Below are 23,563 nucleotides of genomic sequence, written 5' to 3' on the forward strand. Positions count from 1 at the left end.
GACGTCCATATAAATTGAATTTCGATTCGCCACGTACACAATTTTGACGAGAAATGTATGAAATAAAACTTTGATGAGAGATAATATAGAAAATACACATAAAAGAAAGGGCCAACGACTCAGCTAGTAGGACAACAACACAATACCTATATTTGCTAGCAGAATACCTATGTCATATACGGTCCATGTTGAAATTCAATTAATACAAATTTATCTTTTTTCAAATTAAACTTTAAACATCTTGTTATAAGGAAAAAAAAAAAGGATGTTGCAAACCTAAAATTTTAACGTATTTATTTATGTGGTTACAAACTCCCAAATAAGTTCCAACGAAAAAAATAAAAATTCCCAAATAAGTTATGATCCTATTAATTGTGGAGTTATATAGAAGAAACTAACAGAATAGAACATGATTAATAAATGTATCTTCTTCGAATTAGACGGGTTGACATGAAACATAATCTATTGTCGTCCTATGAAGTTTACAGAATGACATGACGACTAAAACAACGGGGAAGAGATTAGACTTTCAGACTTGAGAGAGAGAGAGAGAGATGCATTATTTTAGGCGTCCGAATTTTACAGAGTCACAGCGGAGAAAAAAGATGCGGCAGTTACACTTTGATTTTCTAATATTGTCATCGGTTGCTTGCACTTCTCTCTTTCTTCTTCATTGTATTGAGTTTCTGTGTGTTTCGGATCGGCCTCATTCATTCTCGCACTCACTCTCTCACTCACTCTGTCACTCTGTCACTCTGTCACTGTGCTTGTGAAAAAGCCTGACTGAATGAAACTAAGTATTAGGCTAATGATAATAACAGAGGCTCAAACCAACCATCCTCCCTCTGATAGGATTTGATTTGAGTTAAGGTTCTTTTAAGGGAAGGAAGGAAGGTAAGGGGCAGAGTGCGTCGGCATTTGCATTTCGGACAAAAAAGAAAAAAAGAAGATGAAGATGGGCAACAAGAAAGAGGTGATTCGATTAGAGCGTGAAGCCGTGATTCAAGTTCTCAAGCCCAAACTCATCATGACCTTGGCCAACCTCATCGGTTCCTACTTTTTCCTTTTCAACTTTCTCTGCTTTTCTTCTTCAAATATTTGTTGTTGTGGCAGCCACTGTGGCAGTGTTCATGCCATTGCCTCCTGCCTTGCTACTTTTGTAATCTTTGCTGATCATGCTACTTAACTCAAGTTTCCATATTCTGCAGAACAAAGTTCTGACCGGGCTGAGTTTCTAAAGCTCTGCAAGAGAGTCGAGTACACAATTCGGGCTTGGTATCTCCTACAATTCGAGGATTTGATGGTAAGCCTTCATGTTTTCTGGTCCCTATTGACACACAGAACATTCATATATAGAATTTGATTCATTTTATTTTCTCATGTTATTATTATTATTATTGTTATAAAAATAAAAATAAAAATTGGGCCACTGACTATCGCAAATTAAGTTTTATTTAACACGTCTTGTCTTTACAGCAACTATACTCCCTCTTTGACCCTGTACACGGGAGTCAGAAATTGGAGCAACAGAAGCTTTCTCCTGAAGAAATTGATGTACTTGAACAAAATTTCCTCAAGTACTTATTTCAGGTTCTCTGGCTGCTCACCTTATTCATTTTTTTCCCCTTATATGCCCGCCCCATATACAACAACCGAAAGAAACACGAAAGAACTGGAAAAAAAAAAAAGAAAAAAAAAAGGAGAGAAGAGAAACAAGAGCTATTGTCACAACACAATCCTCAAAAGGGTAATCTGTTTTTGAAAGTATAATAATAGCTAAACAGTATTTGCACTGCAAGAATAGAATCAAACCATATCCTTTTACTATAGCAGCAAGTATGAATTTTTTTAGAATTCCCATTGTTATACAGGTGATGGAAAAGAGTAATTTTAAGGTTGCAACTAATGAAGAAATTGAGGTTGCACAGTCAGGGCAATATCTTCTAAATCTTCCCATCGTGGTTGACGAGTCTAAGGTTTGTACTTACTAAAATGTATTTGTAACTTTCAATTCAGTGAGTGAGATGCTTTATCAATATTATATTTGTTAATGTAATTTTGATTTGTTTTGTAAGCGGCCTTCGCATTTGCTGATCCCATTATAATATTGTTCCTGCTGAATGTAGCTTGACAAGCATCTTTTGAAGAAATACTTTGACAACCATCCTTACCCAAACATGCCAGATTTTGCTGATAAGGTATCTCAAATGTTGCCTAAAAATCTGCAAACATTTGGAAGTTCTAAAGCCTTCTTAAGATTCTGAGTTGCTGATCATGCAGCATAAATTACTGCTGCACATATTGCAATTGTCTGCCTTTTCCTTATTTGATGTTTTTTTAAAGCCTTTTTCTCGCTTCAGTACATTATCTTCAGACGCGGAATTGGACTAGATAAGACAACCGATTACTTTATCATGGAGAAAGTGGACATTATCATTGCACGTTTCTGGGCATTTCTTTTACGAGTAACTAAGTAAGTGCGATTCCGAACGTGGTCTGTTATTCACCTTCACTGGAATATGCATATTTTTGGAAGTTATGATTGAAATTTCTAATTGAGAATAGTGAAGTTGTGAACAACTTTTAAGTAATTTAAATGAGTCTAAATTTGAAGTATCATCTATTGCATAACTCTTGTTCACATAGCTGACAGAGATTTCAATAGTTAATGGTGTTATTATTTTCGCAGGGCTGAAAAGTTTTTTTTGAAAAGGCCAAGTGTACAACGCGAGAAGGATCCAAAAAAGGATGATGATCTTATCGCTGAACAAGATGAAGAGGACTTGTTTGTAGAACGAATCCGTCTTGAAAAAATGCAACTAAGGTTGACTATCATGCCTTCCCTCTGTTAGCACAATACAACAGAAATTACACTTTTCTTTAATTAAGAAAAACAACTGATTCCACATGAATTCAACATGGATAAGAATAATAACTGGAAACATGTCTTCGATTTCCCTGCAAACATGCCTTTGATTCGATTTGAGTTGAGTTTCTCATCTCATTCTTATGGTGATTACTGCCACCTTGTGTCCTCCAGCATTCCAAATTTGCTGAGCAAGAACACAATCCAAGAGCCAACTTTTGATAGGATTATCGTTGTTTACAGGTACTTTATTTTTAATTAATTATTGTTGTGCATATTGTTTTTGGGAACAATTTTCATCAATTTGGTTGATATTCTTGTCACAAGGTGGGGCATATCATGTTGAGAGTATTAAATTAAATTATTTAAAATGAACGTGTAGTCTCCTTCCTCGTTGCTTGATACGACTATAATTCTATCAAACTAAATTATGACTGTTTCAGGCGAGCAAATAGTGGATCCAGAGATCAAGCAGAACGAGGAATATATGTTAAACATTTCAAAAATATTCCAATGGCTGATATGGAGATTGTTCTTGTGAGTCTCTTTCTCTGCCTCTGCGTCTTGTATTCCTCATAGCTAGCCTTCTGTTCATTTTCTTTTATATTTTTCCGGTTGAAGTATACATAGGCAACTAAACTAATGAGCTGGTGCATGAAACCTTTTGGCTTTTACAGCCTGAGAAGAAGAACCCAGGATTAACGCCAATGGATTGGCTCACCTTCATTGGCTCTGCTGTAGTTGGGCTGGTCAGTTTCTTGATAGCAATGAAGTTGTTTGTGTCTTGGTGCACTGGTTGTTGTCAATTTTAAATTTTGTAGAAATGCTTCTTTCTGTACGTACAGGTTGCTGTTGTTACTTCGCTTGAAATGCCTAAAGTTGATCTTTGGGTCATTTTTGCAATTATTTCCACTGTGATTGGTTACTGTGCTAAGACATACTTCAGGTGAAGTCTCTTATTATTATACTTGCTGTTTAGATATGAACATTTTTCTCTGGCAAGTGAACCTGATCGATGATTGTCTCTGTCTCCATTGATCATGACAATATACTAACGGGAGTTTTGTTTCATAATCTGTATCTAGTTTTCAGCAGAACTTGGCTCAATATCAGAACTTGATAACACAGTCCATGTATGAAAAACAACTGGATAGCGGAAGGGGTACTCTTCTTCACTTGTGCGATGATGTGATTCAACAGGAAGTAAGCAAAGCAGCGAGCTTGAGAAGCTCTCTCTGTGAATTTTCAGTGGACATTAATTAATAATTTTTATTGATGCAACTAATTGAAAATGATAGAGACACAAACCTACGTATATGTATACATACATAACATGCATACATACATTATACAAATATATAGAATTTTTTTTGGTCATAATATACAAATATATAGAATAGGAGATAAGTGCCCTCTATCTACCCTAAAGACTGAACAGATAAAAATGAAACTTGATTTGAGATTTTAAATTAGAATTCATGCAGGCTTCAGTTCAGATGCAGGAATGGATTTATGAATCACTGGTACTGGTACTCCATTTGAATTTAAGTTTTGTATGTGCGTGCAGGTGAAGGAGGTGATCATTTCTTTTTATATATTAATGGAACAAGGGAAAGCTACCTTACTAGTATGCATCCCTCTCTTACATCTCTCTTCCGAGTCCGACTTAAACATTTTGTCAACCTCCGAGTTACTTCTTGTTTTTATTGCAAGGCAAGAAATATATATATATATATATATATAATAATTTTAATATTTGGGGACTATTTCTTCTAGGATCTGGATAAGTGGTGTGAAGAACTAATCAAAGAACAGTTTAACGACCACTGTAATTTCGATGTGGACGATGCAGTTCAGAAGTTGGAGAAATTGGGAATTGTTACTCGGGTAAGGCTCCTACCTATGCTATGGCCTCCTCCTCCTCCTCCTCCTCCTCCTCATCAAACATATTCCATTTGAACCCTAAATTAATTACCGCTCCTCAACTCTTTTACCATGGTTGCTTAAATAAATATAGGATACCCTTGGACGATATAACTGTGTTGGGCTGAAACGTGCTAACGAGATCATTGGCACCACCACTGAGGAGGTTGTCCTTAAGGCAAAACAAGATGCCACTGCTACTGCTTGATCTATCTTTATTCTTGATTCTTGTCATGTTGGCAAACTGAACAAGTTACTTGGGCTGCAGGCGATGATGATTCTGCTTTCTCAAAACAGCCCTTCTCCTTCAGTAGGCTACAATCCTAGATCATTGTATTGTCTCTGAGATGAGATGGATGGAAGATTTTAACTCTTTTTTTTTTTTTTTTTTTTTTTCCTTCTTTGGAATAATTGGTCGTTTGGTAGTAAGCAATTAATAAATACAGCCTTAGAGAGATGGGTTTAGTCAATTATTCCGTTCTTTTCACATCTGGCTGGTTTTGCACGGTTCAATGAGTTGATCAAAACAAATACAAACAAAAAAAAGTCGATGAATTTACAAAACAGAGTCTATGAAATTGCTCTGTAAACAATTGACATCTCCGAACGCACATAGCAAAGCCTCCAGAGTCAGAGTGTAGTCTGTAGAGAGATTGTTACAATCTTTACTCTTTAAGAATCAATAGAAAAGAAGAAAGAAAAAATAAAGGCAGAGGCTGACACTTGAGGCAGATGCAGTTTAAGTCATTTTTGATGTACAAACAGAAATGAAAACTGAAATGATCTGAGCAAATGGGGGTTAGTTAACTTAGGACTCAGGAGGAGGAGTAGACTAGACTAGACATGTGTTGGAGAAGCATCGACCTGGCCCTGTTCACGGTGTTAAAGCAGAGGCATATATGCTCCTCAAGTTCGTTGAGGAGGTGGAGGAAATTGGGGTGGCTCTTGCTCAGCTGTTTGAGCACCTCCTGAATCGGATGCTTGTCGGTGGCAGTTCCAGTGACAGAGCCCCTCTCCAATCCAAGGCGAATCAGAAGCTTGTCTCCCTCCACCGCCGTGTGTAGACGGCGAACAAGGCGGTCAATGGTGGCAAGATCATTGTTGAGGACACAAGTACCCATGGCGGCAGCATCAAGTTGGTTCATATGGGCAACCTCCTTCTTCTCAATGGCAGTCATCATGCTGCTGCTGCTGCAACCGCAACAAGAAGAGCCAGTGCCATTGCCAGTGGCGGTGGGAGTGCAGCACAAAGGCGGCCCTGCAACAACGACGAGGGCGGCAGTGAGGGCATGGACAGTGACGGCGACGGCAGAGACGGCGACTCCGAGGGCAGTGCCAATGAAGCAGAGGGCGGAGGCAAGAGTGGCGCGGCGAAGGAGGCGGATTCTGGAGCGGGAGGAGCGGAGGCGGGCGTCGAGCTGGTGCTTGAGCTGGGAGAAGCAGCGGAGCATATCGTCGAAATTGTGGGAGTCGGAATCGTCAGGGGAAGGGAAGGGGTTGTCGTGGCGGTCGAATTGGAGAAAGACTTCCAAGGCCCGACTGCACTGGGATTGGCTGAGGTTGAGGCTCAGAGACTCCTCCTCCGACTGTACAACGTCGAGGAGTTGATGGAGAGGCGCATAGAGCTCACGCGCTCGATAGACGTAGCGGTGGAGCATGAGGCATACTTGGGTGGTGTTTTCGCTCTGGTCGAAGTAGTCAGAGACCAGACGGGTGAGGGAGTTGGGCTTGGCTTGGCGAAGCGCCTCTTCCACGCACTGTCGGTTGGGCTGAAGCACTTGCTCCAAAAGAAGCCGCTGCCTCTGCCTCTCATGCTCCGAGTTCGAATCCAAGTCCCCCTCCACCTCATCATGGTGGTGGTGGTCTTGGACCTCATGAATCCTAGACCAAATCTCATTGTAGGACTGGGTTTGGACGGCGAGCCTGTACTCGTGGGTGAGAGTGGCGGAGGGCGAGGCCTCAGAGCTCGTTCCTCCTAAATACCAATTACCAAATTGAATTGATTAAGTACGGATCAATCATACAAAGAAATTATATCAAGTAGAAATGCAGCAAGTGAAGCAATTGCAAAGCCCAGAGCTTGGTTGGCAGTTGGTACCTTGCGATCGGGGAGGTGGGGGAGGATGAGAATGGATATCGGGAGCCGCAGCTGCAGCAGCTGGTGAGGTTGAGGTTGTTGACGACGATGATTTCAGAGAGAGACATTGCAGCATATTAGAAATTAGAATGAAGGAATGAATCGCGATTTCTCGTCAATTACAATTTACAGGTACTCCCCTCAAAACTTTAAAATTACTGAACGGGAAAAGCTTTACTTTTGCTCTTCTTCAGGTTGTGTTTCCCAAATTCTAATTGACTGAACAAGCACAAGCCACCCTGAGGTTGAACCCTGCTCCATTTCAAGTCTTGAGTCTTATCTATGATTTCTTGTGGGTAAAATAATAATAAACACAAATGTAACTAAAACCTCAACCCAACCTCCATCCAATTCCGATGTAATGTATATTAACAACAAATAATGGTTTATTATACAACAACACTAGTAATCCATTTATATAAAGTAAAAATAATCAAAAAATAATGCCAGCCCTTCTTTATACACTTATCAAACAGCTGAATCTCTTCTTCTCTAATGTTTCAGAAAGGAAAAAAAATAACAAGTAATACAATTTCCCTTTTCTTTTTCAAGAAAACAAAAAACACGTATTTCACAAATATCACACTCTTAACTGTTTGGCTGCTCGCTGTTTGTCTTTTATTTTGTTGCTCTAAATAACTGACTTCCTGGGATCACAGTGGAGGGTCCTTCCCCCATGATTGTTGTCAAGCTAATCTCTTTCTCGTGTATTCGATCTAGCTCCATTACCACATTGCTCATGGCTGGTCGCCTCTCACTTGAAGGTTCCAAACATCGCATTATCAAGTGTATGAACCCTTCCATAGCTTCACCTGTGAAGCTATTCCCCAATCTCTCATCAATGATGCACGAAACATTGCTATTATCTTGGATGTTTTGCACCTTCATACAGTACAAAAACATAAAACGACTTAGTTTAACATTTTCACACATCCAACAACAAGTCACAAACCTAATAAGATGCAGCCTTTTTCAAAACTTTGCTGATAACGAGTTATTTAAGTAAGAAAAAAAAAACACAAACAAACAGTGATATTTTGAAGTGGCAGAAATAAGTAAATAACTTGCATGCATAGGATCATATAACTAGTATACCAGCAACCAACTCGCACTCAAACTTGGTCCTTCACTAATGATCTAGAGAAGAGAAGCCAAGCCAATATAAGTACATAAATTGCATGCATAGGATCATGTGACTAGGCATTCCAACACTTAAATAGCATTTCGTGAAGGCAAGCACATACCCATTCAACCAGGTTCTGGTTTGAGTCGGAAGATGCCAATTCTCCTGCTTCTCGCCCACTTACTAACTCCAGAAGGAATACACCAAAGCTATATATGTCACTTTTCTCCGAAAATCGTCTAAACTCTCTCACCCTGCAAAAGTGAATGGAAATCTGGCTAAAACTGATAACTTTCCTTTACGGGGACTTGAAAGGTTATATAAAACACGGACAACAAAAAGATCAATACCCTTCACCACAACCCCACCTCAATCTTCTCCAAAAGAAAAAGAAAGAAAAAAAAACAGAGAGAGAGAGAGACTAATACTCTGGAGCAAGGAACATCTCATCAGCAGTCACTTGAGAAGATGAGCCTGCAATATCAACTCTTCCAAGGAAATTGCGGATTCCTGCATCTGCAACCTTAGCTAGTAGATCTTCGTCTACAAGAACATTGGCTGTTTTAAAATCTTTATGCACCAGACGGGGACTCGAAGAGTGAAGATGAGCCAAACCTGCAAACAGAGAAGATCAATAAGTCCTAATAAATAGGAGAGCATTGCTTCCAGACTTCTCACATCAGAAGCTGGAAATTTAGAACAATTAAAAGTCTTACAGCATCTGGCAAAAGAATTTGAGGGACCAATACTGATATTCTGATATTTTATCTAAAGAGATGAAAACCTGATACCAGGAAAGCCACAAATGCTCACTGATTTTGCAGAGGATCACCTTTAGCTGCCCCTAGAGCTATTGATAGTCGGTTCTTGAATTCTAGCTTTTTACGTGAATGCTGACCAGTGCCTGCAAAGGAAAAATTACATAGCCACATGATCAATTTTAGCATTATAGATGCAGCAATTGCATAAATTTCTAAGGTAACAACAAAATAACGGAAGGGTTTTGTACGAAATACAGTACTGCATTTATAATGAATTGACACGCATATCACATGAAGTTAAAGAAACATTTATATGCTAAGCAGAGATTTATATCACCAGCATAATTTTGTCTCATAAAATAAAAAATGGTAACTGGATAGAGGGTTACCATACAGGTGACTGGAAACACTTCCACTATGAATATACTCGTACACAAGAAACTGTAGATTATTTTCCTGGCAGTAACCCAAGAGAGTAACAATATGCCGATGCTGAATAGCTGAGAGATAGTGTACCTGATATAATAATCAGTTTAGTTAGATCAACCCATGAGACAATGTTTAGTGCAAAAACATAAATAGGAATTCAAAGAGAGAGAATAAACTAAAGCATAACCAGTCCATCAAATTCATCAGGAGAGAAAAGTTGGTAAGGAAGACAAAACACGTTCCAAAACAAAAACTTATTCAGAATTTGCCACCAGAACTTGTAAATCCACTTCAAACACTTTATTAACACTTTTTCTTTCACCTGTAAGTGTAGGACTGTGATAATTACCTCATTGATAAATTCCTGACTAGGTGTTCCAGGTCGCCTTTTGATGGCTACAAGCATCCCATCTTGAAGAAAACCCATATATACCTCCCCAAATTTTCCTTCCCCAATCAAGTTTGTATTACTGAAATTTTTTGTGGCCAGAGACAATTCTTCCATCTGAAAACGCCTTGTTTCTTGCATTGACAACTCAACCCCAGCATGTCTTCCCACTGCAAGTTATTGAAACAGATAATCAAAAAGTTGTTCTTTACACTGAGTTTATTTCCTTTAGAAAACCTACATGATTTAATAGTTACCTTGAACAGATGGATCAGAAGAACCTGTTTCAGAAGTTCTGGATACACTCCTATTGTGAGATAGACAGAACCAAATGAGTATGATAGTTATCCCCACCAAAGTCACGGCTCCTGCAGCACCTCCTAATATTGCTGCAAGAGACGCTGACATTTGGTATGGGAACCACTTCAACTATGCGGGGTAATATTATTGTAAAACGAATTACCATACATTGAACCTGGAATACAGAGGATACAAAAAATCAGAAGATCATAATCTAGGGGGAAGATATGAATAGAAAGCAAGTGACATTTATATCCATTAGATATCTATTTCTTTTCTAGTTTCTTTCTTGTTTCCTTATTATTGCTCCATCATCAGATGTCTAAAAAACAAGTTGGGTAGCAAGTTTTAACACTGGGATTGAGAACCAAGGGTGTAAAATTTCTTCGGAAATATTCTGAATGGAATTAAGCAAGGCACAAAGCAGTCTTTTAGAACAAGCAAATTACACCTGAAAGTTTAAAGCAATAGAACCGCAAAGCACCTGACTAATGAGTAAATGGCAGAATGCATGCAATGAATTTTGAAATCAGAGTTAAAGCCTTTGAAATTAAATAAAATAGCATGCCAGCTGATTTAATAGTATATAAGGTCATATACATTCAAAAGACAATAAAATTGCAGTACACTTGGCAAACTCTGGAAACAATGTATTGGATTGACTGAAAAACATGCATATTAGGATAGGATCTGATTTAAATGAAGATTAATCTAGATAGAAACGGTATTAATGAAATATGATCTGAGTCAACTTCAAACCTGCACTCCCAGAGAAGTAACCCAGCCAGATGTCTAAAAACTCGAGCTTCATTTGCCAATGACAACACGAATGAGCCTCCCAGTACAATTGTTGTCACCCAAATGAAATTTCATCACATTCCCACATGGAAAGTGAAATGGAATACTTTTGTTTGCGGTAAAACCCCAGCAAGGAAATCAAAGTTAGTCAGCAAGAAAGGAAAAGAAACCCAAATAAAAGTAAGGACAACTAAAGAGGAGGATATGCAGGCAGGCATCAAAAGTAAAGAAACCCAGTTATGATCAAGAGTTGCGGTTGATAAAGTATAAAGAAAGAGGCATGAATATGCAGGTCGAAATCAAAATGTAAACAGAATCGAAGCTGAGAAGCATCTATCTCTGGTGTATTTTTGATTAAATTAATGGGAAATGCAGTCTGTTGATCATCGTTGGATACAGACAATGCCGACAGAAAGTGACCCTGCGCCGACAACAGTACTACTTCCCCCTCTACCAAACCACCCAACTCAACTTCATCAATATAAACATATATGTGGTAGACCCACAAGGAAATTAAATAGAAATTAAAGCCCTTTATATTATTTTGATAGTTGAAATAGACAGAGAGAAAACCCCATGCAAGCAAGCAAAGTTGATTTTGAAGCAGGAAGAGAATAAAAATGAAGTATGAACAGAAGAGAGAGAGAGAGAGAGGGAGAGAGAATGTGTGTGTCTGTCAATCTGCGTGTATTTGTATTTTTATATAATTTTTTAAAATGAATTTAGTTTCTCTCTTTTATGTGTGGGCTGTAAAGCAGAATAATAGTTGTCTGCTACTGCAAGTTGAGTTGAGAGAGAGAGAGAGAGAGGTTTTCATTTCATTCGGTTTGTGTCGTGTACAGCAGTACAGGGCATCTTGGCTGTAAACAGATTTGCAAATTACAGTGCTGCTGCTGCTGCTGCTGCTGCTGCTGCTGTTGGTAGACTAGTGGTAGTGGCACAACAACAAAAACAACCCACAAGCCAAGCAGCGCATACACAGAAAAGAAAAGACAAAGACAATAGCGCTTGACTGCAGCAACAAGTTAGTTAAAGTTTTGCCCAAATATAGGGTCGGTATATATCTTTTCACATAAAGCATTCAACAAGGAATGTGTGAGAGAGAGAGAGAGAGAGAATCAGCTGGGCTGGGGCTTGTCTTGTAGGGTTGCTATCAGGACCAGCCAGCTATCAGCTATGTTGACATGGCTCCTACTGAACAATTAAATAAGGCCTACACATAACTATTATTAAATCAAATACATACAAACCATAAGCAAAGGTAACCTATACGCCTCTCCTGCCCCTTTCACCTTTCACCTTTTTTTTATTATAATTATTTTGCTCATGTAAGCTCTTCGGATTCTCATTCATTCCTCTTACCATATCATTAAAATGATGATGATGATTACTAATAATATTATTTAAGAATTGTTGCAGTTGCGGTGCTTCAGTTTCTTTACATACCAAAAAACAACAAATTTCTCTAATTTTATTTTTCCTTGGCTCTTGTCTTGTCTTCTTGAACAAACAAAAAACAAAAGATCCAATCCAAGAGAAGAAGCTGCAATTGTTTGTTGCGTTATATATAGTGTGAGTATGATTGGAGGTTCTTTAATCTCCTCGACTGAAAATGTGACACCAAACAAAATGGCAATGATATTAAATCAATATATAATGATAATATTGATAATGCAGGAGGGAGGAACCATAGATAGAAGCTTCATCTCTTAATGTCAACGTCTAAAATTATTGCGGTTCAATAATTTGTTAATAGCAAGCTTTGACTTTGCCCTCGCTCATTCGTGTTTCACTTGATAATCTCGTAAGTTAAGTGACGCCACTGGGTTGGGAGCGTCCACAAGTCCCATAAAAATAACCCATCATATGATCCCATCTGCAGGACAATATAAATTGGCAAACGAAACGAAAGTTGGGATCGGAAAGAGGCGGCTATGAGCTATCTATCAACTGGAGACATGGGCGGGAGGGATGGATGATGGTGTGTGGATATCTAATCTATTATTGACCGCACAGACAACACAATCAATCAAGGCTTTGAATTCAATGGTAATGTATACGATTAAACTTGAGAGGCCATATATATACAATTTACAAACAAGCTTACCAGTTAGTCCCCGCAATCCTTCTTCTCCAAGCCAAGACGGCCATGACAAAAAAAAAAAAAAAAAAACATAAATAAACAACCAGAAGATGATAAGCAAAGCATAATTTACATGAGGAAATATGTTTCTGATTCTATTCTACAATTACCAAGCAGCATAATTTACAAAATGTGAATCGCTCATGCATAAAATATGACCTCGAAATACAACCTTGCGGTAAAGCATCACTGCATACTATCGGAGTTTAACCCTTGCCTCTTCAAATGCTGCCTTCACTGCATTTCGAGTTACTTCCCTCTGATGACAAAGCTCCATTGCTGCTTCTGCTTTCTGAGCTGCAGACTTCAACCTTTTTTCAGTCTCAATCATGTCCTTAGCTGTCTCGTCCACTCGAGTCTTTAGCTCTGACGTCTCAACCTCACAAAGAGACAGCTGGTTCTCAATTTGAAGCAGCATTTCCTTTACTCGGGAAGCCTCCTTACGAAGGGACTGTAGGTGATGATCAGAGGTTGTAAAAGCACCCACTGTATCATCATGGGTGCGCGAAATATTATCAAACCTATCTACCTCATTGTGGTACCCCTTGATGAGCTCTTTGGAAGAGAGGTCATTACGAATGGACCGTTCTACTTCAGCAAGTGATGATGCACAAGCAATGAACTTCCTTACACGCTCAGAAAAACGTCTATAGTCAACTGAGAGATGGTCCAAAGCAGCAAAGGTGCACTCCGCTGCCCGCGTCATGGATTCATGCTGAAGTGGATCCATGGACTCAAGAAGAGTGAGCAGCAGATTCTGAATAGGCAAGGCTGCTTGCTCAAGTGCCTCCACAATTTTTCCTGTTACAACACTATCTTGTAATGGATCCAAAAGATTTTTTATGCCTGAAAGCTCGAAAAGTACACCACTCAAAGGCCGAGCATCATCCTCACTATGCATTTGTGGTGATACATGGAAATTAGAATGTGAAGGACTATGAGGAAGGTCAACCAACCCTTCCGAATGAGATCCATATATCTCCTTAGGAACGAAACTAGGATCAAGTGAGGGGAAAACACCTATTAGAAATTCGAACTGGAGTCAGAACCTAAGATGACAAGTGGACAGGAAAAGATAAAAAGAAAAACGGTACGTACAATCATACTTACAACAAAACTTAGGCTTGGATAGAGGTACTGTTAAGCATCCAGAAGGGGTGAAAGCAAGCCGGCCCAACCAACCGAATATCTGAAAATCTAAAATTTGATGGGTACGATCTTTCCCCCAACCTTTATCCGGAAAAAGAAAAATCAGAATGACAATGCAGCAGTAACAGCAGGAAGATAATTTCTACCAAAAGAAAGTCACAGAAGGAGAATGTTAATACTGGACAGCTACTCCAACAAAGAAACATAGAAGAAGATACCTCCCGTTAGTGTATCTCCAGCAACAGAACTCTGCCTCCAAAACTCTATCTGTTGATGATGAATTTCGGCCTGCATGGATGTTTTCTGAGAAACATGGGGTGCTTTCTCTATTATAGGATCCAATAAACCTTCCTCCTGCCCGATTGGGTCGTGGAGATGCTCCCTCACAACAACTTGTAGATTTGAAAAATTTGTTGAGTTTTTCATATTTGAAGTATCGTCATATTCTTCTCTCCGTGACAGAGGTTCTTCTTCAATCTCTGATGAGCCAAAAGGTACAAAATTGAAAGTTGAATCAGGTTGAGGGTTGTCAATCTCAGCAGACTCAAACGTCATCCTGTTTGGATGCTCAAAACTTAGTTCCTCGTTCTCATCCAAGTCATAGTTTACAGTCTCAACGACTTCATGACAATTCAAAGAGGGCTTGAGAGATCCATCATGTTCGCTTTCATCTAGACAAGAAGTGAGTCGGGTATTTGCTTGACCATCATACCATAGAAAGAAGGGGCAAGCGCCATGACCCTGTCCAAGAGTCAGAAATCAATGCACATCCATATATGATAAACACAAAAACCAAGCGGAAGTATGCAAAACTCAAAAACTGAAAAGCTACGCGAGTTAGAACTAGAGAACTAAAGGACAGATAGCAGGTTGCATAGCGCGGGTGAATGAATTTGTTTCAGACCTCCATGCTTACTTTTATCTTAATCCATGGGAGAAAGAGCATTTGGAACCGAACAAGACCCACTTACACAGGTTTGCCAAGAAAATGTACCCAGACAGAGATGCGACCACCATCGGACGCAAGCCCTCAGAAGTTAAATAAACCATGTTAACATGAAAAAGAAATTGCACATTACATTATTGGCAGACGTGGGATTAATAAAGAGAGATGTGATGCAGTAAAATAGGTACAACAAATGAGTTCAAAAAGGGATGAACAAAGAGAGAGCTTGCTTATAAATTATATTATATGGAAAAGAAAGAAGAATACGATGAGTGACGTAGTAGGAAGGTAAGTAAGTAGGGTATGGTGTGTACATAATAATACCTTTGTGATAGGGCAGACAAAGTATAATCGACCGGCATTTGGTTCAGACGTCTCCAGCATCAACCTACAGAGTCCGGCACCGCAAGAACACATGGGGTATTCGGAACGACTGAGACTGAGACTGAGAGGGCGTCCACTTGCTCCTCCACTACCATTCTTGTTCGTCTTGAGTTCATCATACCATTTAAAGAAGCGACATTGGCAGCCCTAAATTTTCAAATTTAATTGAAGAAACAGAAGAAGAAGAATATAAAAAAGAAATGATCATCATATGGTCAGTAATGAATATAAAAAAGAAGAAGAAGAAGTGAGTTGACAGTCACATTGGGGAGGAGGAGAAGGCAAGCATAATAGATCCTTCCAGGGTTCTTGAGGCTTCGGGAGACCTTAGCAGTGCAAGGTCCGTGGCCGTTGTTGCATTCAATCTCAGGGTGATGGCAGACGTTGGGAAGAGAGGGAGGAGTAATGGCGGTGTTGGGGTAGAGTTGAGGGGCTGCGGATGCGGTGGCTGTATTGAGATTGAACTTGAAGGGGCAATCCCTAACCCAATGACCTTGCTTTTTGCAGTGGAAGCATGTTGAGGAGGATGAGGCTGCTTCTGCCCCTGCCTCTGCTTCTGTCTCTATGTCAGTGGAAGTGGGATCAATGTGAGGCAAGAAGCGCATTCTTTTGGAGGGGCTGGGGGTACACGGAGGATGGACTGGATCTGGAGGTGGAGAACCAGCAGCAGCAGCAGCAGCAGCGGGGCTTGGGCCGCAAGGAGGAGGAGAAGGAGAAGCCATCATCGTTGATCAGATCACCCTCCGTCGCCGTCGAGTCTCTTCCTTAACTCCTCTAAAACTAAAACGAAAATAAAATTCAATTCCAAATTTCCTTTTGCTTTTGGAAATTGGACATAAACCTCCCCTGCCGGGTTCCGCCCCAACCCACCCCGACATGTCTGTCAATTAAGTCAAGTAAGTAGTCAAATCAAGTGTTTTATGTCTGCGTGGCAACCCTTGCCAAGCACGCTCACAGTAAAAGCGGAACCATCCCATCCAATAATTCACTCCTTTTCTTTTTCACGGCATACTGTTCCACCGCAATCGATGGGTAAAAACTGAGGGTGGGTTCGGTTTGGGTTGGTTCAGTTTTGGGCTCAACTCGAACACCGAACCGTAAGTCTCAATTTGGTTATTTTGGAAACCGAAACCAAAGAATGATTGATGAAAACCGATGACTTCGGTTAATCGGACTTGTTGAGTTGGTTTGGTTCGATTTGGGTTTTTTGGCTTTCTTAGAGAGAGAGAGAGAGAGAGAGAGAAGAAATAAAAGTGATGGAGAGAGAGAGAGAGATGAAGAGGAGAAGAAGAAAAAGAGGGAGAGATGGAGAAGAAGAAGCAGGAAAAAAAAGAGGGAAACTATGTATTATACATATATATATATATATATAAAATTCTTATAATAATATTATATATAATATTTTTTTAATACCTTTGGTTTGGTTTGAATTCAAACCGATGACCAAAAAAATATTGAAAAAAAACCAAATCAACCCAAACCATCAGTTTGGTTTGGGCGGTTTGATCGGGTTACCTGTTTGAATGCCCATCCCTAGTAAAAATCGTAAAAATAAGATAACACTATTTCACTATCCTCTCTTTTTTTTCTTTTTTATCATCAGAATTTGGCTATCTTCTTTGCAATTAAGTTTTTATCCTTATTTAGCTCTAAATATTCTCATCCACAATAAGGTGCTCTGAAAAATTGGGTTCTCTTTTTAATTTTTAAAGGTCCTTGGTTTAAGGAAAAAGGCCAATTAGCCCTCTCTTTTTTTCTATTATATAAATAAATAAATAAGCCATTTCACCTCACCAGCTCCAAAAAAAAAAAAAAGTCAGAAGTGATGGGCTCCAGACAAGACATTGGTGTTTTAAGTGAATAATAGCATTTTAGCCTTTGGTTAGTTTTTGTATTTTGGGTTTCGCAAATGAATTTTTGTATTTTAGAGTTTCATGAATGAATTTTCACATTTTAGGGTTTTGTATGAATTTTTATATTTTGGAGTTTCAAGTATTAATTTTCACTTTTCGGGTTTTAATGAAACCTAAAAATGCTATAATTCATTACAGAAACTCAAAAAAATGAAAATTCATTAACAAAACCCATTAACAAATGCCTAAAATTTGAAAATTCATTAGTGAAATATCAAAATATGATAATTCATTAGTGAAAACCCTATAGTACAAATTCATTTGAAAACAAATAATTATTTTTCACATCTTGGGGTTGTGCTAATTAATTTGTGCAAATTGGATTTTTGTCAAGGAATTGTCTCATTTTAGTGTTTTGTTAATGAAATTTTCACTTTTCTGTGTTTCGCGAATACATTTTTGCATTTTTGGGTTTTGCTAATGAATTGTCGTATTTTAGGGTTTCTTTAAAACCTGAAAGGTGAAAATTCAATTTTGAAATTCCAAAACGTGAAAATTCATACGAAACCCTAAAACGTGAAAATTCATTCATGAGATGAAACCTTATATTGTGAAAATTCATTTGGGAAACCTCAAAATGTGAAATTTGATTAATGAAGCCCCAAAATAATTCATTAACAAAAGACTAAAATGCAAAGATTCATTCGTGAAACCCCAAAGTGCGATTATTGATTTGTGAAATCCTGGAATGTGAAAATTCATTTGCGAAACCCGGAAGTGCGAAAATTCATTAGTGAAACACCAAATGCGAAAATTTATTAGCGAAAGCATAAAACAATAATCAAGACTCAAAAATCAACAAAAACAAAGATAATTAGCTAAGAAATATACAGAGAAACTAAGGGTGTGTATTAAATTGAGATTTTAAAAGATTATTTAGGAATAAAAAAGTCTAGTGGATTTAAGCAGAATATAATGACTTATAGGATTTTACTTATGTGTTTCTTTAATCAAGATTTTTTACTTATGGATTTTAAAGATTTTTATGGTAGGATTTATAAGATTTGAAAGGACCACATGGATTTCTTCCGAGGTCAACATAAGATTGTTTTAGAAAAAATAGACCCATAAAAATGAAATGCTAATATTATTTCATTGTTTTTATATCTTTATCAATAAAAAAAATGTAAAAAATAAGAAATAATATTCAAAATTAATTACAAGTTCTTAAGAGAATAGGAACAAAAAACAAAAAAACTCTTACTACCTCCATGTCTTTTATCTTGGCAGCCCACCAGCCCACTTCTCTTTCTTCCCTCAGCCCGACAGCCACAAAGCCAACCTTCACTCTTGGCAGCCCACCCTTGCACTTTTGTATGGATTTTGCAAGTAGACTCCATGCCCACCTCGAAGTTTCAGGTTTCCACAAGGACCCACAAGCTTCCACCAAACTCATCGAATCTTATGCCCAAACGGGTCCCTCCAATCCTCAACTCAAGCTTTTGAAACCTTCCCAAACCTAGATGATTTCATGTGGTGTGCTTATGAAGTGCCTTGTGTGGAATCACTACTTTCAAGAAGCCATTTCACTCTATCACAAAATGTTACACCATGTAACCAGCATGAATAAGTTTATATTCCCTTCCATTTGGAGAGCTTGTTCGGGATATGGTGATCTGAGTGTTGGAAGGAAGATCCATGGGAGGATAATAAAATGTGGGTTTGATTATGATGAGGTGATTGAGAACTCATTATATACAGTACATCACATCAATCAATGCCAACAATTTCAATGCTTTTACTTCTCACATTTGTCAAAATCCTTTGTTTGTATCAAAATCTATTTTAACATTATAAACTAGAGTCAGCCGCGCCCTTTGGGACATTGTGTTGAACAAATGTGTGTTGCTCCACATATGTTAGAAGCTTGTTCGTTTCAATTCTAAGAGAAACAACAACAAATTTATACTGTTTAAATGGGGGTTGAAGGTGATGGAGAATTCACAAGATTATGCAACACAGAAGGAGATGGGGATTGAAGGAAGGTCGTGGCTACCCCAATAGTAGGTAGCTCTCTGTATTGGTGGTTTGGTCATCATGTGAGGAAAGGTGAGGAAAGAACATTACTTATACCCAGTGGTTGTCATTGGTGGTTTGGTCACCATGGCTGCACAACTGCTTGGGTCTAGGACTCTAGGTCAAGGTGAGGAACGAACAAGAAAAAAAAATCCCACGGGAAAAGTTTGATGGGTTAGAGTGGGATTTGATATAGAGCTTGGTATTTATACCTCCCACTAAAAAATTCCACACAATTTCACATTTTAAAAAATCATGCGAAATTAGCAAGTGTTGGAATACCATAAGACTTTTTGTTACTTATTTAAAGTCTTGATTGAATACTAATAGATTTCACGACTCTCTTTTAAAAAGAGTGCTGCTATTTCCACCTCATTGTCATATTTCCCCACCCACCTTATCTTCCCACCCATTATATAAATTTGAAAAAACACAATCCTATCTTTCCACCCACCATTATTCCTAAAATACCCTTTAATTATTCAAGCAAATTCTCATATTTATGAAGTTAGTATTAAATAAAGGCAACCAAAGTTCCCCCACCCACCCAACCTAGTCAGCCACCCCAACCTCGCCAGCAGCAACCTCCCTGTGCTCGCCAGAAGCACTTTGCCCCTGAGATTGATACCGCTGTGCCTATACACTTGGCATGTCTACTGGTAATTCTCAAATCTAGAATTTCCATCCTAAAAACCCAAACATATTTATCATAAAAAGAAAATATATTCATCAATTTGGGACAGTAATTGTATATTTACCCAGTGATGACAGCAAGAATGAAGGTAAAAGCTGGCATGAGATTGTTGAGGCCCAAAAAAGTTACGAGAAGCCCAAAGACATTTAAGGCCCGATATAAAAAATATAATGTTGGTCATGCATTAATCCAAGCTGTATTTTAGGAATTAATTCATTAAATAAATAATAGTGTTCATGCCATGCGAAGCCAATAATACATTTTTCATATATCAATCACTTATCAAGCTCACATGAACCCAAGTCATGTGGTTTACGGGGCTTGCATGAGGGATTGTGGTGTGGAAGGTTACAGAGGTCCACAAGGCCCACGGAAGCCCTTGGATAATGGAGACTTTGGGCTAGCTACTTGAGAGCACCAAAGTCCAAGCCCATTACTTAGAGTTCTCCAATGTGGGTAAGCAAATGAGATATTCTCCAAGCATTTCCTTTTATCCATAGGAAATAGTCATTTTCCAAATACCTAGCTTTACCTATTGGAAACAAGCCTTTTCCAGCACTTCCTATTACCCGTTGAAAACAAGCCTTTTTCAGCACTCCCTATTACCCGCTGGAAATAGGCCATTTCCAGCGCTTCCTTTTACCCATAGGAAATAATTAGTTTATGGTACCTAGCTTCGCATGTTGGAAAATAGCATGCCCCATCGCTCCCTTTTACCCATTGTAAATAGGCTGGTTCCAGCGCCTCTCTTTGCCTATTGGAAATAAAGGAAAACCCCCACCCTCTATAAATTAAGAGGCATTTGCTGAGCAAAATCAGTTTTCTCTTGGTGGCTGCAAGCTTCTCAGCAACCATGAGAACTCATCTTCCTTCCTCATTTCAGCCGCTGCAAGCGTTCCAGCGGCCATCCAAGCCATCAACCTTCATCCTTTGGCTGCTGCAAGCATCCCAGCAGCCATCGACCAACACCTCTTGGTTGCTCAAGCACCCCAACAACCCTCGAACCACTTTCCTTTCTCCCTTTGACTACTACAAGCATTCTAGCAGTCATCCCAGCTATTCCTCAACCATCACAACCAATATTTTCCTTCCTCCTCATACCCTTCCAAGCTATAAATACCATAGCCTTCAAGCCTTAAGCTTTTCCTCCCATCCTCCTCTTGAAACTCTTAAATCCCCATAGCCATAGCCATAGCCATAGCCACAAATAACAAATCATCAACACCCCAAACTCAAGCATATCCAACACCAAGCCAAGCACATGCATTCTCATTTGCTAAACTTGTGAATCTTTAGCTCCCACACTCCAAACTCTCATGTCAAGCTAATATAATCTCAGATCTACATCAGCAAGTCATTTTCAACTTTTCGTAGCTGGAACGTCAACATCAAACACACAGCCGCTGGAAGAAGAACAGAGTACCCCCTGGGACATGCTTTTCCCTCGGGATGCTTTGGGCCTAGTCCTCGCTAACTCAGAAAAAGGGGCAACGAAGGCTTAATCCACCACTCTAAGGCGGTTCGAGAATCAACAAGCCCGGACGAGCCTTCTAACGGAAAAAGACCCCAACAGAGATCAATCATTGCAGAGGCCATGTAGATCAGCATTATTAACCTAAATATATAGTAAAACAGATACATGTAGATCATCAGAGATGACTATATTTAAACTACCTCATAAAGCTAACTAACAATGAACAATTTACAGATGAAGGACCATGGTCCATGAGAATAGCATAGTCAATCTCTACCATTTTCTGCCCCAAACTCAAAACCCCAACAACATAGTCAATCTCATCTTCAAGCCTTCGGCAAGAATAACACCCATCTTGCGCTTCTTCAAAACCCCAACAACATAGTCTGTCTCGTAGTTTCGTTGTAGAATCAATCAATTACATGATCTCTTCTGATAGTTGTTTGGACCACCAGTTGCTGTTTTTGTTACTCATTATTTACACATAGATCTTGGGATCCAAATCTGGATCGGCACATAGAGAAAGAGAGAGAGAGAGACAAAGAGATAGAAAGATATAAAGAGATAGAGAGGAAATGAGGATTTATCAGCGGCAAGAGGGGAGGGGGTCACCGCCGGCGGGGTAGGATCGGGTGGCTAGGTAAGGAGCTTTGGTGCCTGCTAGGTTTTATTTATTTATTATTATTATTTATAATTTAAATAATTAGTTTTAGTTTTTAATTTTATTAAAAGTTAATACTTGTTTGTTGGTGGGGAGACGAAGTCCTTAGAAGTCATTTTACAAAAGGCTAAATTTGTCTTTAAAATTCTGAAGATAAGGTGGGTGGAAAAATAAGACAGGTGAGTGGAAATAGCAGCACTCTTTAAAAAATATAATAGTCTTAATAAAATACCACAAGACTTATTTAAATTATTTAAAAGTCTTAATTGAATACCACTGTTCACCCGTTTTGATTTGTTTCCTGTGATGGTAGGGTAAAGTTCTCCATTAATTCAAAGACCTTGGTTTGGTCAATAAATTAACTTTCTTTATGTGTTGAGCGTGCCACGGTTAGCAATTTTTCAATCATAACAGACTTTGAGAGTAAGGATAACTTGCGCCCCAAGCTATTGACTCTAAACAAAACGATTGTGAATTTGGGTGAGGAATATCTCCCAAGTAAGTTCTTTTCTATGCCTTAGACAAGTAAGGACTTTATGATTTTTCTCAATATAAAATCGGTAGTTCTGGCCAGAGTAGATGGTAACAGATTGAACTAATTTCAGGCAGAACTCCCCTTTACAAGGCTCAAAAAGGAAAAACTAACTATGCAAAGATAAGAGGAGTGCTGTGCTTCCATTTCTGCCTGGGTAGTTGCCTCTGTTCTGGGCTGGACTGGATGTGTTTATGCTGGATTGGACTCTTAACAGCTTCAACTGCTAGGCTTCAGTTGCAAATCGATACCAAGTTTGAATTTGGCAGAGCTTTAATTCATTTCAAGCCCTGGAAGGCTTTTGGACGGGCAGAACTGGGATTTCTCCGGTCTGAAAGGGACAGAAGTGACTGGACGTGAGCTGGAGGTGTACTGTGGTACCTGTGCTGCTTAGTCAGGGCTCTCCATAAATTTGTTGAGGTTTTCGTATTTGAGAAACACTCAAACTCTGCTTGTCTTGGGTTTTGCTGAACCAAATTTGTAACGAGAGAAATCTCGTTATTGTTGATTTGTGAACTGGGATTCAAATAAGAAGCAGTATTCTAACTATCTTTGCTAGGAAAGGTAGGATGATTTTGCAAGCTTGTTGAAAAAGCTTTTGAATATTGAAATGCTTCAGACTCTGGGTCTGTTAAACTTTGTTTGGAATTCTTGTGATCAAGTGATCATTTTGAGTGTTTGTCTTTTGACTGAGTTTTTGGTTGTGTTGATTGCCTCTTGCTCTGTTCACCCTCTCTCATATATATAAGAAATGTTCTTGAGTGGGAGTTTTGATTCTTTTAATATTGGGCGGCAAATAATCTCAAAAGATCTTTAATTTTTAAAAGAGAAAGAAGGGGGTTCAATCCATTTTTGGCAAGCAAACACTCAACGATCAGTTCCTGAAGTGACCATTTTTCTGTATTTTGATGGGGTGCCATGCTCTT

At 38.8% G+C, this 23,563-nt stretch overlaps 4 protein-coding genes across 8 annotated transcripts; 1 reads left to right on the plus strand and 3 right to left on the minus strand.

The window, feature by feature from the left end:
* The first annotated feature begins 918 nt into the window (after positions 1 to 918).
* Positions 919 to 11,014, plus strand: LOC110764390 (aminopeptidase). 2 transcript variants are annotated; one of them, XM_021967356.2, is made up of 15 exons: positions 919 to 1,049; positions 1,209 to 1,303; positions 1,477 to 1,590; positions 1,872 to 1,976; positions 2,127 to 2,198; positions 2,361 to 2,473; positions 2,690 to 2,824; positions 3,041 to 3,109; positions 3,310 to 3,403; positions 3,544 to 3,615; positions 3,712 to 3,812; positions 3,952 to 4,069; positions 4,434 to 4,493; positions 4,643 to 4,753; positions 4,884 to 11,014. In XM_021967356.2, the coding sequence occupies exons 1-15, from the start codon at positions 950 to 952 to the stop codon at positions 4,995 to 4,997; spliced, it is 1,473 nt and encodes a 490-aa protein (XP_021823048.2). In that variant the 5' UTR covers positions 919 to 949; the 3' UTR covers positions 4,998 to 11,014. The 2 variants fall into 2 exon arrangements, with proteins under 2 accessions (XP_021823048.2, XP_088106550.1); XM_088250424.1 differs by lacking the exons at positions 919 to 1,049; positions 1,209 to 1,303 and having other exon boundaries at positions 1,495 to 1,747; positions 4,884 to 4,955; positions 5,058 to 11,014.
* LOC110764391 (transmembrane protein, putative (DUF677)) lies at positions 5,319 to 7,167 on the minus strand. The gene is made up of 2 exons (XM_021967359.2): positions 6,888 to 7,167; positions 5,319 to 6,764 (listed from the first exon to the last, which is right to left on the minus strand). The coding sequence occupies exons 1-2, from the start codon at positions 7,000 to 7,002 to the stop codon at positions 5,605 to 5,607; spliced, it is 1,275 nt and encodes a 424-aa protein (XP_021823051.1). The 5' UTR covers positions 7,003 to 7,167; the 3' UTR covers positions 5,319 to 5,604.
* On the minus strand, positions 7,269 to 10,097 carry LOC110764392 (Protein kinase superfamily protein). Its single transcript, XM_021967360.2, has 7 exons — positions 9,885 to 10,097; positions 9,589 to 9,797; positions 9,200 to 9,326; positions 8,882 to 8,953; positions 8,478 to 8,664; positions 8,171 to 8,303; positions 7,269 to 7,808 (listed from the first exon to the last, which is right to left on the minus strand). Exons 1-7 carry the CDS (start codon positions 10,033 to 10,035, stop codon positions 7,545 to 7,547), a joined length of 1,143 nt encoding a protein of 380 aa, XP_021823052.1. The 5' UTR covers positions 10,036 to 10,097; the 3' UTR covers positions 7,269 to 7,544.
* On the minus strand, positions 10,692 to 16,597 carry LOC110764389 (GRF zinc finger / Zinc knuckle protein). 4 transcript variants are annotated; one of them, XM_021967355.2, is made up of 7 exons: positions 15,611 to 16,597; positions 15,288 to 15,494; positions 14,236 to 14,758; positions 13,979 to 14,098; positions 13,041 to 13,888; positions 12,833 to 12,853; positions 10,692 to 10,831 (listed from the first exon to the last, which is right to left on the minus strand). In XM_021967355.2, exons 1-5 carry the CDS (start codon positions 16,070 to 16,072, stop codon positions 13,065 to 13,067), a joined length of 2,136 nt encoding a protein of 711 aa, XP_021823047.1. In that variant the 5' UTR covers positions 16,073 to 16,597; the 3' UTR covers positions 10,692 to 10,831; positions 12,833 to 12,853; positions 13,041 to 13,064. The 4 variants fall into 4 exon arrangements, with proteins under 4 accessions (XP_021823047.1, XP_021823046.1, XP_088106548.1 ...); XM_021967354.2 differs by lacking the exon at positions 10,692 to 10,831 and adding an exon at positions 11,591 to 12,601; XM_088250422.1 differs by lacking the exon at positions 10,692 to 10,831 and adding an exon at positions 11,591 to 12,723.
* Positions 16,598 to 23,563: the final 6,966 nt, after the last annotated feature.

This window comes from Prunus avium, chromosome 3 (genome assembly GCF_965620075.1).
Source record: "Prunus avium chromosome 3, drPruAviu1.hap1.1, whole genome shotgun sequence".
In the NCBI taxonomy this organism is placed as follows: Eukaryota; Viridiplantae; Streptophyta; class Magnoliopsida; order Rosales; family Rosaceae; genus Prunus; species Prunus avium.